The 15,943-nt window shown below is 27.8% G+C and overlaps 3 protein-coding genes across 3 annotated transcripts; 1 reads left to right on the top strand and 2 right to left on the bottom strand.

Annotated features, from left to right (window-relative positions):
* Positions 1-652: 652 nt before the first annotated feature.
* LOC105625760 (ferrochelatase, mitochondrial) lies at positions 653-3,550 on the bottom strand. Its single transcript, XM_012207083.1, has 8 exons — positions 3,511-3,550; positions 2,635-2,833; positions 2,311-2,532; positions 2,114-2,215; positions 1,601-1,766; positions 1,414-1,521; positions 1,143-1,307; positions 653-1,071 (listed from the first exon to the last, which is right to left on the bottom strand). The coding sequence occupies exons 1-8, from the start codon at positions 3,548-3,550 to the stop codon at positions 874-876; spliced, it is 1,200 nt and encodes a 399-aa protein (XP_012062473.1). The 3' UTR covers positions 653-873.
* Positions 3,551-4,656: 1,106 nt separating this feature from the next.
* On the top strand, positions 4,657-7,538 carry LOC105625771 (methyltransferase-like protein 10). Its single transcript, XM_012207093.1, has 4 exons — positions 4,657-4,712; positions 4,799-4,897; positions 5,974-6,383; positions 7,444-7,538. The coding sequence occupies exons 1-4, from the start codon at positions 4,657-4,659 to the stop codon at positions 7,536-7,538; spliced, it is 660 nt and encodes a 219-aa protein (XP_012062483.1).
* A 2,923-nt stretch (positions 7,539-10,461) lies between these two features.
* On the bottom strand, positions 10,462-15,047 carry LOC105625783. The gene is made up of 4 exons (XM_012207105.1): positions 14,918-15,047; positions 13,285-13,434; positions 11,194-11,331; positions 10,462-10,541 (listed from the first exon to the last, which is right to left on the bottom strand). Exons 1-4 carry the CDS (start codon positions 15,045-15,047, stop codon positions 10,462-10,464), a joined length of 498 nt encoding a protein of 165 aa, XP_012062495.1.
* Between the last annotated feature and the right edge of the window lie 896 nt (positions 15,048-15,943).

The following is a 15,943-nucleotide window of genomic DNA, read 5'->3' on the forward strand; positions in this document are numbered from 1 at the left end:
TTTCTCGAGTTCTTCCAAGGTTTCATAGATTGGCAAAAATTTTTAACAGTTTCATCAATAAAATTTATATGTGTAAATGCAAAAAATTTTTGCAGACGTAAAATATACGCAAAATCATAAATATCTTATAAGTAAATATTATATATAATTAAAGAAACCTATTAAACTTGATATGTAAAATACAATAATTTTTTTATATAGCAATAATAGGATTATTACGGTCTTATCAAGCTTGACGTACAATAATTTTTTTGTATGATAATAATAGAATTATTATGTCTCTGATTGTCGCAATGTTTTTACAAGACAAAGCCAATAAGCAAGCAGAGATGTTACATCGAGATCATTGAGGCAATACATGATGTACGATTGTAATTTTTACCTCGTTGAAAAAGTAAACACCGAACGCGCGCAAATTCAAACAGAGTATATCAAACAATAAAGCTATATTATTGACAAGAGCTAGATACTGTATTTACTTAAAAGCCAATAATATGTCAGTTATATTCTGGATTATATCGAGAACGAAGAAATAAATGAGATTTATTTTAATAGTATCAATACAAAAAAAAATAAGAATTTTGTTAACAAAGCTTTAGTTACTGAATTCTAAGGGAATTTTGCGAAGGATTTACGAAATGAAACAAGTATCTTAATTTATTCGATATTATTTCACGGTCCATATATAATGTATTCAAATATAATACATATTTATATTCGATTAGATCTATTTCATTTTCACTCAATTATTAACAAACCATTATGAAACATTATGTATAATTAATACAACAAATTATACAAATAATTATTATTCGTACTTAAACATAATATAATATTTATGATTATGATTTCGCGCGCACGTAATTGCAAGTATTAATTTTTACAGATTTCAGCGTACCATTTTTTGCTAGCATCGCAACTTAAATTTACACAATGAGGACACCGTATTAAAAATTTAGGATTTACAGATTGTTTTGATCTAAGACGAGACACAACAATATCCGTCAAAGCGTCGATAAAAATAGGATGATCATTAGGCGCAGCAGCTCTTCGTATCGTCTCAATACCAAGCTAGAAAAATTAAATATAAAATATTCTTTGATTATCGCATTAAACAATAGATAGACTGCAGTATTTCTTACTTCTTCGGCAAGTTCTCGGCAATATTCTATATCCAATTCGTGAAGAGTTTCAATATGCTCATTTACAAATGCAATTGGTACCAGAATAAAATTTTTCTTGCCCTGTTTAACGTAACCCTTTAACGCTTCATCGGTAAAAGGTCCCAGCCACGATGTAGGTCCAACCTAAATATATATATATACTCCGTAATGCATATACTAAACGCAAAACATTCTCTAAGCTATCTAAAGTTCGCTAAATTTTAAGCAGCACATACATTTATGTATATACCTTTGATTGCCATACCAAGCTGTATGGATTACAGTAATTTAATTCCTGCATTACTAATGCAACTGTGGCTCCAACTTCTGCAGGATAAGAATCCCCTCTGTTTACAACCTAAAGTAATTACAGGAAAAAATAAATCAGACTAATTTCTTAAGTGATAACATAAAACGCATTAATTCAAGATAACAACCTGTAATGGTAAAGAATGAGCTGAAAATAAAATTATCACATCGTCTCTTTTTTCACTAGAAAATTGTGCAAGTTCCTCTTTAATTCTTTCGACAAATGTTTTTACAAGAAGTGGGTGCGTAGCCCATCTATCGATTATGCTCCATTTCATGCCATTTGGTGACTCTCTATAAAAATTTTGATTTATTCATGTATATGCATTTTAACGTCCTATTTTCTATTTATTCTTATTTAATGTATTGTATCTTATATTGAAACAACAAGTAATAATTTAATTTATATATAATATAAATATTGTCTGTGTGTACAGCAAATATACATATACGATATGAAATAATATTTGCCGCATCTCCAATTTAGTAAATCTGCTTATAATAAATATGTGAAAAATAGATAAGATCAAATATAAATGAATGAAGAGAGTCATAATTAATTAATCTTTCTTCTTTCTATTGATCTATAATTAATAATTGTCTTATGTAAGCTAAAAGTAGATTAAAAATATAATAATCACCTAGTTTTGTAATAATTGTATATAGCATTAAAACTGGAACCTGAAGTTGAACAACTATATTGAGGATATTGAGAAAAAAGTACAGTATGTTGTACTCCATCGCTGAAAAAAAGCAACTCATTCAAATTACCTTCATCTTTCTACAATCATTTACATGTTTAGATTATATTACACCTAAGAAAATATGATAACCGTACTTGTGTATCCTCTCAAGGGTATCTTCTGTGAGAGGATCTGCGTATCGAAAGGCAACATAATACTTATGAGGTGCAGTTTCAGGCGAAATTTTATCCAGTTTTTTGCATAAAAGTTCGCCCTGTTTATTCGTCCATTGTAATATTGGCGATCCGCCACCAATCTCAGAATACTTTTTCTGTACTTCTGGAGTACGACGTTTGGCTATCCAAGGACCTAATTTACTGCAACATATTTCTATAAAAGATATCTCTCCCACATAATACTCTCTTTCGTACTATGTATGTAAGCTATGTATATAAGTTCTATAAAATTCAGATTAAAACCTTTGAACTGGAAGTTGAATCATATCACGATCAGTCATTATTCTTAATAAATACTCATAAACTTGATCGGTATTGGTAGGACCACCCATATTTAACATTAATATACCAGTTTTTGGTTTTATATTGTCTTTGTCTACTGAATTTGCAGCAACAGAAGCGTAGCACCTTGCTACAGCAAAAGGTTTCGTGCATTGTCGCCCTATACAAAATTATATTATAATTACTTATTGATTCTTCTAATCACTGTACATAGAAAAATTTCGAAGATAAATGAAAATTAGAAATATGAAGCTAAATGTAAAGCCACTTAACAGACTAGAAAAACTGCACAAATCATAACGTATTGTTAGAGTAATATCTTTACGAAATATAATAGATTTCATAAATTTAAAATTTACTATGTTAAAAAAAGCTCATAAATAAAAGTAATTAATATTAAATAAAAAACTGTGAAAGAAGGGCTGTAGGAGTCAGCGCAGTTAACAGTGCGAAATATATATATCGTGTTTATTGCAAATATCAGAAAAAGATGTTGAATATAAAATTAATGTTGAAATATAAAATTACGTTTCACCTCATCTTTGAGTCATCTTCAGTAACAGTTACAAGCTAACAGAAACTTAAAGTGCAACTAACTGCATTTCCATGGTTTGTGTAGGTTGTCTATTAATTAATATTACATGCCATTTTAAACAGTAAGGTATGTTCTAACTTGACATGGCTAATAATTTTCTAAATACTGCGCGCAATAAAAAAATAATTTATCACTATCATTATCATTGCTCAATAAGATCACTTTATTGTCACTTTATTATACTTTATTATTATTCTATATTTCTATAGAAATGTGATTTAAATCAAAGTCTAATGACTTACCGAAATATAACAGGCTCGTGAACAGATTGTTAATACTCATGTCAAAATGGCACTTAATAATCCAGACTGAAAAATTACAAATTACAACATAGAGGTTATCGAGCATAATGAATTGTGCATTATCACGATGATAGATTGACAGTAAAGCGTATATACCGTTAGATAACATCAAGTTGGACAACCACGATTAGGTTAGGTTCGACGTAATACATATAAATCGCGAATAAATAAACACGAATAAATAAACAGATATGGTTTATCAAATCAATCAAAATTTCTAATTCTACAAAACTGATTTTCTCAAATAAATAACAAAGTTTCATCGAATAGAAATCATTTGAACAAACAGTAAAATGTATAAATTCGATTTTTCTTTTACATATTTATTGCACAATCATATTTATATTATATTGTACGACCTTTGGCAAATGCATCTCTTTCCTGAAATCAATTTTTTAAATAAATTTCTTTAGTAAAACGAAAAGCCATAAAACTTTTTTTGCTACGTGAATAATTCCTCGAAAATTGGCACTTTGCTTGCATTTAGCATTACGGCTGCCAGATAGCGCTATGAAAATCTGCACTAATCATGCAACATGTTAAAAATACTTATATTAATAGAATAAATACAATACGACAGTGTCAAAAATATTTAGACATGTAGTTATACAAGAAAATAAACAAAACTTCTTTTCTTTCTTGTTTTAACAAAACATTATATTTAATAAAATTCATTAAAAATCTAAAAGATCATAAAATTCATTCATATACAAATATTTTGCTTTAATTGCGATTACAATATGTTTTTAACAAACGCATATTTTATTTATTTACTAACAAAGCAACGTGCATTTGTCGTCAATATCTAAACGGTGCTGCCCTCAGTCGTGAAATTTCGAAGCAATGAAGTACTGCATTTCACGATTTTATTAAACCGGTTTATGAAATAAATACTGCTCGTCAAATTAACCTATCTGATTCACAATTAATTCACTGTTTTATGATAATACAATTCCGATCAATTGCGATTACTCAGTTTTTAATTTGGTACCGTTCGAGCATCTCTCGTGCTTTGCAGATCCGATTGGATCGGCATTTAATCAGCATTGTCATAAACGTCAGACTTGAACGAACCACAGTGGAATAATGACAGAGCGGACGGGCGAGGAGTTGACATCGTCGGAGCTGGGTACTCTAGAGTTGTAAGTAATACATACCGTAACTGCGCAACACCCGTTGTGCATCACTCGCCGCTTTTCTGATCCTCTGTTGTTCGCTCTTGCCGCAGCTGGGAGAACGTGTACGCGCAGGAACTCGACAACTTCCACGATCACGGCGACGTAGGCGAGATATGGTTCGGCGCGGCCAACACGCGCAAGATCGTACGGTAAGCGAAGCCAGAAAGACCGGCAGTCTGGCACGCGAATACGCGTCTCGTATTGTACCGCAAGTAAACAGCACCGCGGAAAATCAATGGGCTTTCCCGCGGAAACGAAAACAGCCGCGATGCGATCGAGACTGTTGCCCGCGCGACACTGGTGGCGACATCTGCGAGACCAAACATTCTCTCTCCGTCGATAACATTTTGGTCTCCCAGACGTCGGTTTCGCGATAGCCTTTTCTACTGCGGATAACTGTTAGATAGATTTATGTCCATTTCCAATGCAGATTAACTTTGAACTCAACTTTACTCTTCGTTTTTCAATTTATTTCTTCTTTTTATAATTTTTAGAACTAGAGTTGAACTGAGATTAAAATTAATCTGCGTTGGTGGAAACGGGTCTTAGAAATAATAAACTTATAGATGGTTGATTAACAATTATTTTTTTCTTTCTAACATAATTAATACTAAAATTACCGATTAATTTATCTCTATTTCTACTACTATTTAATACATGTATTATACTGTTTCTGTATTCTATATTTTTTCTGAAAAATGGGATGAAGGGAGAAAGTAAATTGATCAAATTAATTATATTTATATATTACAACATAATATACTGTTACAAATTTAAATAATTCTTATAAAAAATTACAAAACAATCATTTTGATTGCTTTGATAATTCTTATTAATAAATATGTTATACGCATTTAAAAGTACTATATATTTGGGATTTGATATTTATTAATAATTTTTTTTATTTCTTTCGTAATCCGAAATGATTAGAATGATTAATATAAAATTTTATAATCTTTCTTCAGTATTATGTACGTGAAATTAATAAATTTTTTATATAACAATTAATATTTTATAACAATTAATATTTTTAATTTGATATGTAGAATAAAAAAAGCGATTAATTTTTTCTGAAACTTAATCTCTAAAATCTTCGTAATCTTCATTATTTTTTTAAGATATTGAAAGTAAACAAATAAGTAAACAATAAATAAAAATAAATGAAAATTGTTGCTCGTATAGCTCCGAAAATTTTAGAATTGATATGAAGGAAGTTATTTTTTAGATGGATTGCCACGAAATTGGATTTAAACAAAGAGAATGATAAGATAATCGATGTAGGATGTGGTAATGCAATGACTTTGGTGGAACTCGCGAAAGAAGGATTCGCGAACTTGATAGGGGTGGATTATTCACAGAAAGGGATAGATCTGGCCCGTATAGTGTTGAACGATAACAATTTACCGAATGTAAAAATAGAGATTTGTGATATACTCAACAACACATTGCCGCATGATTTTAAAGTCGTTCATGATAAAGGCACTTACGACGCTATTAGTTTAAATCCAGAAGATTCGATGGCAAAGAGACAGAAATATATAGAAAATATATATCGCATCCTTTTGCCAGGAGGATATTTTGTCTTAACGTCTTGTAACTGGACCAAAGAAGAATTGCTGAAGCATTTTGCGAGTCGTTAGTACAATTATTAATTAAAATTTTAACTCTCAACACACTACAGCTTAAGTTCTAAAACATCTTATTTGAAGTATAGAAGCAAGTGAATCTCTATCTTATAGTAATTAATAAGAAAAATTTTAATTGTTTATCTACAATTTAGAGCCTCATAGTATTGGAGTGGAACAAAAGTTCGTAGTGCTACGAACTTTAAAATTCAAACAACTATAATTTCGTTAAAAGTGAACGAAGTTTAAATTAAAGAAAAGAGTTTTAAAGTTAAATCTTTACTTTCAAAAAGTTACTATATCTTTTCAGTTTCTGTGAGTTATTAACTTTTACATATAGAAAACTTTTATATAAAGAAAACAATAAGTTAGACAAAATAGGAAACTTTTTTTACTTTGTGATCTGTCGAGTGCAAAAAGTTTGCGAAAATTTTTGACTTTCTGTAATAGTCTTTCTGTTGTGAAAGCTTAAAATTTTTCTTACAAAACTTTTTTTTTATTTTTCTAAGATATTTTTTTAATTATCACTTTTTATTATTTAAATAAAAAAAGCACTTTGATTGGTCAAACTCTATTAAAAATCATTGTACCGCAATTAAAAAGGATTCTTAAAGCTCAAACTGTGTTCTATCAAATGAGATATATATATATATATATAATTACTAATTTTTTTTTAAAGATATGTTACAAATAAAATAACATTATGAATTTTTGTTTCAACCTAATACTAATTGTACAAATTGTATATCATCTAAAAATTTTCGTTTTAAATCCAAATGATCTGTTGTTGTAGTCGAGGTTGATATTTTATGTATTTTAAATAGTTGAAGTATAAATCATTAAATATTGAAATACTAATTATATGTCATATAATTGTATTATGTATTATTTAATTTATTATAATATTCTATCAATTATCATGAGCGTGCATTTATTTATGATTTCTTCGATTAGTTAACGAAGACGTTTTTTCTTATAAAATAAAATTATTGCTTTCACATCATTATCTTTGGAATATTACGAAGATGATCTCTTCGAATGCATGTGCATAACTCGATTATTATTCGCAGATTTTGAATTCAATAATCAACTTCCAACGGATACGTTCCAATTTGGCGGGCAGACAGGAAACACTGTAACACAATTAATATTTAGAAAAAAATAACAATGGAGGAATTCAGATGTATCACATTAAGATAAATAAAATAATTGTGTCTAATTTGTAAAAAACGTACGTTTGGTACATACTTACCTACTATTACGAATACCTTTTATTCAAAAGAATAAATAAATACATATTGCGAAAAGATTCAAGAATTTATTTGTGCAAGAAATATCCAAATACATAAAACGACGTTAGAGTATGATCAATAGCTAATGCTATGTTTTTCTTGACCATTATTACATTACAAAGTTTACAAAAGATACTTACACTATAATAAATTAAACTCGGCCATTAAATCTATGCGATTAGTAAATGTATGATAGCGAAAAAAATAAATATTATTTATCTATTGTAAATATTATCTTGAGTGTATTTATGTTAGTAATTAAAGTATTGATAATTAAAGTATTGATTATATAACTGGCAAAAGTTTATATTTTTCACAAGAACTTATTTCATTGTTGCATATTTAAATCGATTTGCAAATTTGAGACAAAATTGACATAACATTTGATGAACATTTGAATTATAATTGAATTTGAGGAGAATTAGAATTCTAAAGTATTTATGTAATCGTGTGTCGTTTGCAATTTTGTGAGAATTTTGTCTTTCTACGAATCTTTTTTTTATTGTATATTTTGTGTATTGAGGAAAATATGACAAAGGATAAATCATTTTAGTATATTGTATTATAATATATGCATGTTTATAAACATTTTTATCCTTTAGTGCAATTAAAATACGAAGCTTAATCACGTACACTGCAAAAATGTACTATCAAAGCATTATTCTGTTATCTCAAATTCTAAAAATAGTCAAATTCAACATCTAATACTAAATTTTATCTGAATTATATTAATATTATATATTGTTTTAGTCTTCCGCACTCGCACGTGTTTATTATAATTATACTGTGTTTATTATAATTATATAACAGAATAAGAATATATGGTAATAGCAATGAAATGATAAGCTGTGATAATACATAAAAAATAGAAAAATTTATATAAAATAATGAATTTGGTGTTTATCCTAATTTGGTGTTTATCCTAATTTAATTGCTATTATAACAAATTTTCTAATTGTAAAAATTTTAATTTTTCGACTCCCAAGGACGAGCTGTTTCCTAAATTCATTCTATGGATGATCATTTTAGAATCATTCTACTAGATTTTTATAATCTTTTGTGAATTTTTCCACAAAGTTTTTGTAAGCGTTTATTTTGAGACAAATAAATGCATAATATATATAATTTTCAAAAAGCTTTCGAAAAGACATTATTTATTTATGATAGGGGATATTTTGGATAGAGGAAGAGGATGATTCCTATTCGCCTCTTTTAAAAATATTATTTTATAATTATTTTAAAGAGTTAACTTTTATTTAAAATTTAAAAAAATTAATATTAATTTAATAACATTCAGTTATTTGCAGAATTGTTAACAAATATTGTTCAAGAATTATAGAGTGTACTAAAAAAACTATTACTATAATAATTATTATATTGTAATTAGAGTTTTAAAGATATTTTATTCAAATCAATAAAAATAAATGACATTGTATTATATTTTTATGCGTTGATCTGTTTATTTATTGTATTTTAATATTATTTTTAACACCATAGATATTTACTACTATTATACAAATACTATTATACAAAAAATTTTTTGAAGTCAATTTCTTGCCTCTGAGAAATCAAAGTGGGAGTCGAAAAATTAAAGCACTTAAAATATTAAGAATATAGATGAGTGGTTGGAAGGATTGGTTGCGTATTTACGATGATTGACAGTTACAAGTGATTCAGAATTGACGTTCACTTTTTTAACTTATTTTCACTACATAAGTTGTAGATTAATAATTAAATTACATTCTTAATACAATAATAGAAAATCATGTATAACTGTTGTGTAAGCGTGAAAGTTTTCTAGATAAGACATAATTGTTTATTTCCACGGATTTCTAAAATTAAAAAACAATTGGAAACTCTAAATCACTTATTGTTTCTACAGGAAAAATTCGAAAATATTTAAATTTGTTTTCATAAAATTTAAAAATACAATATTTTATATATTTTATCACCAGCTATATAAGACTATCGATTATAAACTGATATATTGACTATATATGGCTGAATGTGAAAATAATTCTCTAATAACGTTTTTGAATGCAGTGAGTTTAACCCAGATCACATTAATGACGTTACATGCTCTACTTTAGTTTCTGATTATGACGAAGTCTTGGTAGTTAGGATTAACTAACTTGGATTGAATTTAAATTCGCTGCACTCGAAAACCCTATAAATATAAAAGAAATTAAAAGGAAATATTTTACATATATTATTTGCAATATATAAATTATTCTAAAAAATCGCTACTTTCTGTAAATACATGAAATAAGAATAATAACAATCATTTCAGTATGAAGACATTAATCTTGAGATGTTTTCAAATTTTATACTACATTATAAATAATGAAATACAACAATATATTATTATAATAGTATTATAACATTTAAATAATTTACATAATATACATAAATATCATTTTATACAATCGTGTTCAAAATTTATTGATGAAGATGACAATAAACCAAATTTTATTTTAAAAAAAATTGTTCCTCTGAAGAACTTAAAAAGAACAACTTTAAAAAAAAGTGCGCGATAATTTAATACAAGGGAAGATTCTCTCGTGGTTCATAATTTTTTGATGTGTACACATAAATGTGCACTGCCGTTCTGAAATATATTCGTACATACATCTTACTCTTTTTTTGAATTAAATAGACACTTTTATAGATATGTATTTCTAAGCGACCTTTCTTTTGATTCGTTGGTTCAAAGAATTATAATGTTTTTCTACTGTGAGGGTTATCGTACAGACTCAGAAGTTTTAAGACAATTCTTTCTTTAAAAGATTGAATATTTTAGATGTAATTAAATCTTCCAAGCACAAGTGATGCAGCCAAAAGAATCATTGTATGCAACGTAAAGATGGACGAGCAACCTACGAAAGATGTAAATATCTTATGCTTTAATTTTTTAATGATGTATATACATACATGAAATACGATATTCAATTATCTCTCGTCGATAATTTTATGAGAAAAATTCCAACTTTCGTTTTGTAACAACACAAGTTTGTGATAGCAAATCTTAAATCAGCGGAAGTTACTACATCATTTTCCTATTAATTATATAGGTAAGAGATGCAGTATTTAACGAAAAAATTATCATATTTTTCCAATTTTTAACATAAACATAATTCGATATATCTTATTTATTAAACAGCAACATATATATCTATAATAAAATCATTTATAATATGTTTTATAAAATAAATATAAAATCATTATAATATATTTTATCGCTTAATAGAATATTTTATAATTTAGCCAAAATTAAAGAAAATCAGAAGAACTTCATTGAAATTAATACTTATATTTTTTTGATGTTGAAAGTTTTATTTTAATCATTATTTGCAATTTTCATAATTATTTTAGTTAAATTTTTACATAAAATAAATTTATTTTTGAACTATATTATTAAGACAGTAATAATAAATGTTACTTTTAACTGTCTAGATTATAGTTAGATGTATATGTCGTTTCTAATATGTTAATAATAATTCTTGTAATGTAAAGAGAAATAAATCTTACCGTTACAAATATACAATGATGGAGGGTCTTCGTAAAATCCTTCTTCGCAATAACAACGTTTTCCCATTGTGCTGTTATGCATCACACAATGGGCATACTCTATGCATTCTGAATCGGAATTGCAAGATGCATGAAGTGCTAAAAAATAACATAATTTTTAATTTAAGAATTTGTATAAATGATTAAAAAACATAAAGTGTGATTTCTTCCTGTATTTCTTAATTTTTGTTTATAATTTTTTATTGATATACATCTTAAAAAATGAATGATATACAGGGTGTCTCTTAAGATGGGTCCGAGCCACAATGGGGGAGAATGGATCAAAGGGAACAAAAAATTCTTATTATACTCGCTATAGTTTTCGAATTAAAAAAGGAAATGTCTAAGCCAATATGCGATTAAGCCATGGCGCGCAGGAAGAGAAAAGTAGCGCTTCGTTGCCTAGCACAACCTGGCATGGCGATTCTATGTGTTTCGCGCCTACACTATCCAAAATGTTATTTTAGCTGAAGTTTTCCTTATACATTTCTTATCATTATAAATTGCGTTATTAGCGATTAAATACGTTTTAGCACAATTATAGATATGTTAAGCGATGTAATTAATTAGAGCATTACGCAAAGCGTGTGCTGGTCGTCGCGATACCTTTCCGCTTGCTTTATTATACGATGTTTCTATTTAATTACGCTTCGAGACACACTTCGTCGCACCGTTTTATGCTATATTTAGTCGGAGTTTTATTTTTTGACATGTTAATGCATGTACACTGAAATTATAGTATAAGCTCGCGTAGATAGCCACATTGTAAATCCAGATGTATTATTCCATGTACAATGAGGCATTCAGTCATCACGCGCGATCACTACAATTATCGATGCATCAAATAATCGTTTACTTAGAATCTGTAAATAATCAATTTTAAACTTAAAGCTTATTAAATTCCCTTCAAAAATAACTTATTATTTTTTTAATTCTGCCTATAGACTTCTAGCATTTAGCCAAAATGAACTCAGTATCTCATAATAGGAGCTTTTCCTCTATACATTAAACATAATGTACAATGTATGTACAATAAATATAATAATATTATATTTACAAATTTATTTTTTACCAAACCCCGATATTTATCAAATTTACGATTTATATATCATTTTATAAGATTTTAATTTAATAATATGATTATAAATGTACAGTCTATTTAATTTTTCGAACATGAATATAACTTTTAAGCATCGATCAATTCGTAATCATGATTAATCATCCTTAAAATGTTTGCTAGGCAATCATTCGCCAAAAGAAGGAAAACATGCACAGTGATTTAATCAAATGAAATTGCCGAGTTTCCGGATCGTTTCACGAGTCTCTAATATTACGTATCGAACTACATTGCAACAAATTGCTTCGTACACGTTATGTGATTTCCAAAGTTTCAAAATCTGTTGTTGCATCGTACTAGGTACGGTTTATTGCTGTAATAAGTTATTATTAATTAGGTAATGCAATTTAGTATAAGAACCATGTAGTTATGTCTTTAATATTACACATATACGAACATGTTTCATAATTTGTAAAATATTATAATAAATTTATGTCATTTTCTTTTTTTCAAAATTAGTGACTAAATCTACTGTTTTTATTGTTATTGCCGTTCTATATTCACGCATTTTTTTGTCGTGAAAAAAAAAACAGAAAAACGAGTTTTAACTACTGAAGCTAGATCGAGGCAGTATTCCTTTTCCCGTACCAATTTGCATAGATAACCATAGACTGGCTATGAACAGTATCACACATGTGTTTACGTATTGCAATGTAGCACGTAAGTTTATGCAAATCTTGATAACTATATTCTTATTAAAACAAATTTCCAAATTTGACTAATTTCAACAAATTATAATAAGCAGTAATAATAAAGCAATAAATATAACTAATACACGCGAGATATAGACATAAAAAATATTATACATATAAGCATAAAAAATTAAGTAGAAAATGATGTTATATTTTATACTCTGCGTTTTTAAAGACTATTAAATATTTTTAATATATTTGCCCATAAATTTAAAATCAATTTTCTGATAAAAATTAGTTTACCTTTGAATTTATAAGTGCATGCACCATTAAGTGGTGCTGAGGCATCGGCGCAAAGACATCGAGTTCTTCCATCTCGGCGATCTGACATGCATGTTGTATTTTGAATTCCAGCACAGTCGGTTTCTATCTTACAGTCGCGAGCTTTACCAGCTGCAATTGTATTATCATATATAATATCATTCTATGTAAGAAAGTATAATTTTATTTGACCTTTAACTAGTTCAATGCATTCTTAGTTTCATAAAAATTTATGCGATATTATTTTAGCAAATTAGAATATCTAGATAATAACTCTTCTGCAGTAATCAATTTAGGAGTGGGATGTTACAGAATTCAAAAGCATTCGCTTTATGCTTGTTTTTATTTATTCTTATGTATAGAATGTCTCCAAATTTTAGATTTTGCAAATCAAAATATTGTAGCAAGAAAGTCATCACGGGCGATTACTACAATTATCGATGCGTCAAATAATCGTTTAATTAGAATCTGTAAATAATCAATTTTAAACTTTTATATCTCAAAAACTACTACTTGGAATGGAAAAATGTCATTTAGTTTTTAACTTTTTTTTTCAAGAACTTTCTTACTGTGATATTTCACGAATTTCAGAATGTCTTGTATATCATTTTCTTCATATTAAACTTATCTCTAATAAATCTTCTATAATTCTTTATGTTAATATTTACATTTTTTAATATATGTATAATAATCATTTTATAAATATAGAGAATTTTTACTTGATATTTATATCTTTGAAAAACCTTTTCATTCTGTTTTCCTTTATTAACGAATAAGACGAAACTGAAGATAAAATACTTGTATAATATTTTATCTTTGTAATACAATTTTTGCTTAATTGTAAATTGTCTTAATTATATAAGTGTATATAGTCAACATAAAAAATCATAATGATCTTTGAAAATCATGCAGAGAAATTAGAAGCCTGACATTTAATAAATCATTAACATTCATTTGCTCCTCGCGATTTTCAACTTTGATAATCAAGCATTAAATTTTTTAAATCTACACAATTTTAAGCAGTGTGAGTGATTAATAGATATTAATTTGTATATTCCTATAAATGTCGATTAATGTTTATAAAACATGCTTGTAACTATGCTACAGTTTTGAAATATGCTGAAATAACAGTATCATAATTTGCGCATTGATACAGTTATCACGCCTAATAAAAATTAGGCGTATATTTATATAATATCTACAATATAATTAAGTTTGTATAAGCGTATACACATACAATAACTATAGAAATATTACTTGTAATGAGTATTTTCATCTAATTTTAAGGACAGCTGAATTATTCTTGAAAAATTCTAAAAGATCTACATTAATGAAATAAGGAATAAAAACTATATAGAGAATAAATTAGCATTTTTGTTTTCTCAATATTACGTTATTGGAAAATATCATAACAGACTCATTATATACATTAAGATCTCTCTCTATCTACTATCTATAAATCTATCTTAAAATAGAGTTTAGATTAAACTATATTATGAAAGATGAAATTAATATGAAAATATGTTATACATTGTTATTTAATAATTATCTTTCAAATATAAAAACTATTTAAAAGCATTAAGTATATTATTTTTAATTTTTATTTATTACATACTTGGTGTAGGTGGTGGCGGTGAGTTCTGATTCTGTGGATTACTCTTCCCAAAAGTTGTGAGGGGAGCGGACATCGGTGGCAAAAAGATTGATACGATTAACAGAACAGACAAAATTATTTGGAGACTCATTTCACTTTTTATGGTTTTTTTGATGGTTACGCAAATGATTTAATTATTTAATTATTACCACTTGTATGATCACAAATCACAAATCAAAACTTTAGCAAAGATTTGCGAGAAAAAATCACTTCCTTTTCCGCTTAGATTTTTAATTTCTTCACCTCGATGCTTTTACCTCAAACTATTATACCCTTTGTTTTCCTAACAAATTAATCTTGGCTTACAATACACCAGATCATTCCGATGAAAGTCTGACTAAACTTGCGACGGCAAAGTTAGATGAGATTGTTCTTCGCACTTTCGATCCACTTACGCGGAATACTAGTATGTTTGATTCCAAGACTGCGTGTTACAAGGACGTTGGAAGGCCTTTTAAGCCTTCGAAGCATCCCCACTACGAAACCTACGTGCTGCCACTACTAAAGCAGAAAATGCTCTGCCATAGTGTGGTTACTTTACCACGTTCCTTGAGATCTGAATACAAAGCTAGCTGGTTGAACTTCGATCGCCTCGAAAGACTAGACGTTCTATTAGACAGACCCATTGCTGAGCATTACCAGCAAAATTTATAAACCTGACATACAATCTGAATCTGACTCCCTTTCAGGATATTATCCGGAAATCTTTCAAAGCATTCTGATTTGCATCGTTTCTTTCTATCTATTCCAAATATAGGATTCTCATATATCAATATATCATATATCATATATCAATATAGTGAATTTAAAAAATTCCCAAACAAATCTGTAATTGAATGCAAAAGTCCAGTTATAATCTTATAACTAGCTTTTATAACGTTACATGTCTGATCTGAGGCAATCTTTTATAACTTTTTACTGCAGTCATATCAACGATCTATTCAAGTTTCCTCCGTTGATTCGAAAAACATCACGGGAATGTTTGTT

Source organism: Atta cephalotes (genome assembly GCF_000143395.1).
Source record: "Atta cephalotes unplaced genomic scaffold scaffold00001, whole genome shotgun sequence".
Lineage (NCBI taxonomy): Eukaryota > Metazoa > Arthropoda > Insecta > Hymenoptera > Formicidae > Atta > Atta cephalotes.

Excerpts from the sequence above, each read along its gene's own strand:
- LOC105625760 (XM_012207083.1), bottom strand. The coding sequence starts at position 3,550 with ATGAGTATTAACAATCTGTTCACGAGCCTGTTATATTTCG. Across the intron at positions 1,308-1,413 it reads GCTTGGTATGGCAATCAAAG|GTTGGACCTACATCGTGGCT; the intron begins GTATATACATAA and ends ATATATATTTAG. Across the intron at positions 1,072-1,142 it reads GCCGAGAACTTGCCGAAGAA|CTTGGTATTGAGACGATACG; the intron begins GTAAGAAATACT and ends TAATTTTTCTAG.
- LOC105625771 (XM_012207093.1), top strand. The coding sequence starts at position 4,657 with ATGACAGAGCGGACGGGCGAGGAGTTGACATCGTCGGAGCTGGGTACT. Across the intron at positions 4,713-4,798 it reads GAGCTGGGTACTCTAGAGTT|CTGGGAGAACGTGTACGCGC; the intron begins GTAAGTAATACA and ends CTCTTGCCGCAG. Across the intron at positions 6,384-7,443 it reads GCTGAAGCATTTTGCGAGTC|ATTTTGAATTCAATAATCAA; the intron begins GTTAGTACAATT and ends TATTATTCGCAG.
- LOC105625783 (XM_012207105.1), bottom strand. The coding sequence starts at position 15,047 with ATGAGTCTCCAAATAATTTTGTCTGTTCTGTTAATCGTATCAATCTTT. Across the intron at positions 11,332-13,284 it reads ATGCACTTATAAATTCAAAG|CACTTCATGCATCTTGCAAT; the intron begins GTAAACTAATTT and ends GTTATTTTTTAG. Across the intron at positions 10,542-11,193 it reads ATCATTGTATATTTGTAACG|GTTGCTCGTCCATCTTTACG; the intron begins GTAAGATTTATT and ends CATCTTTCGTAG.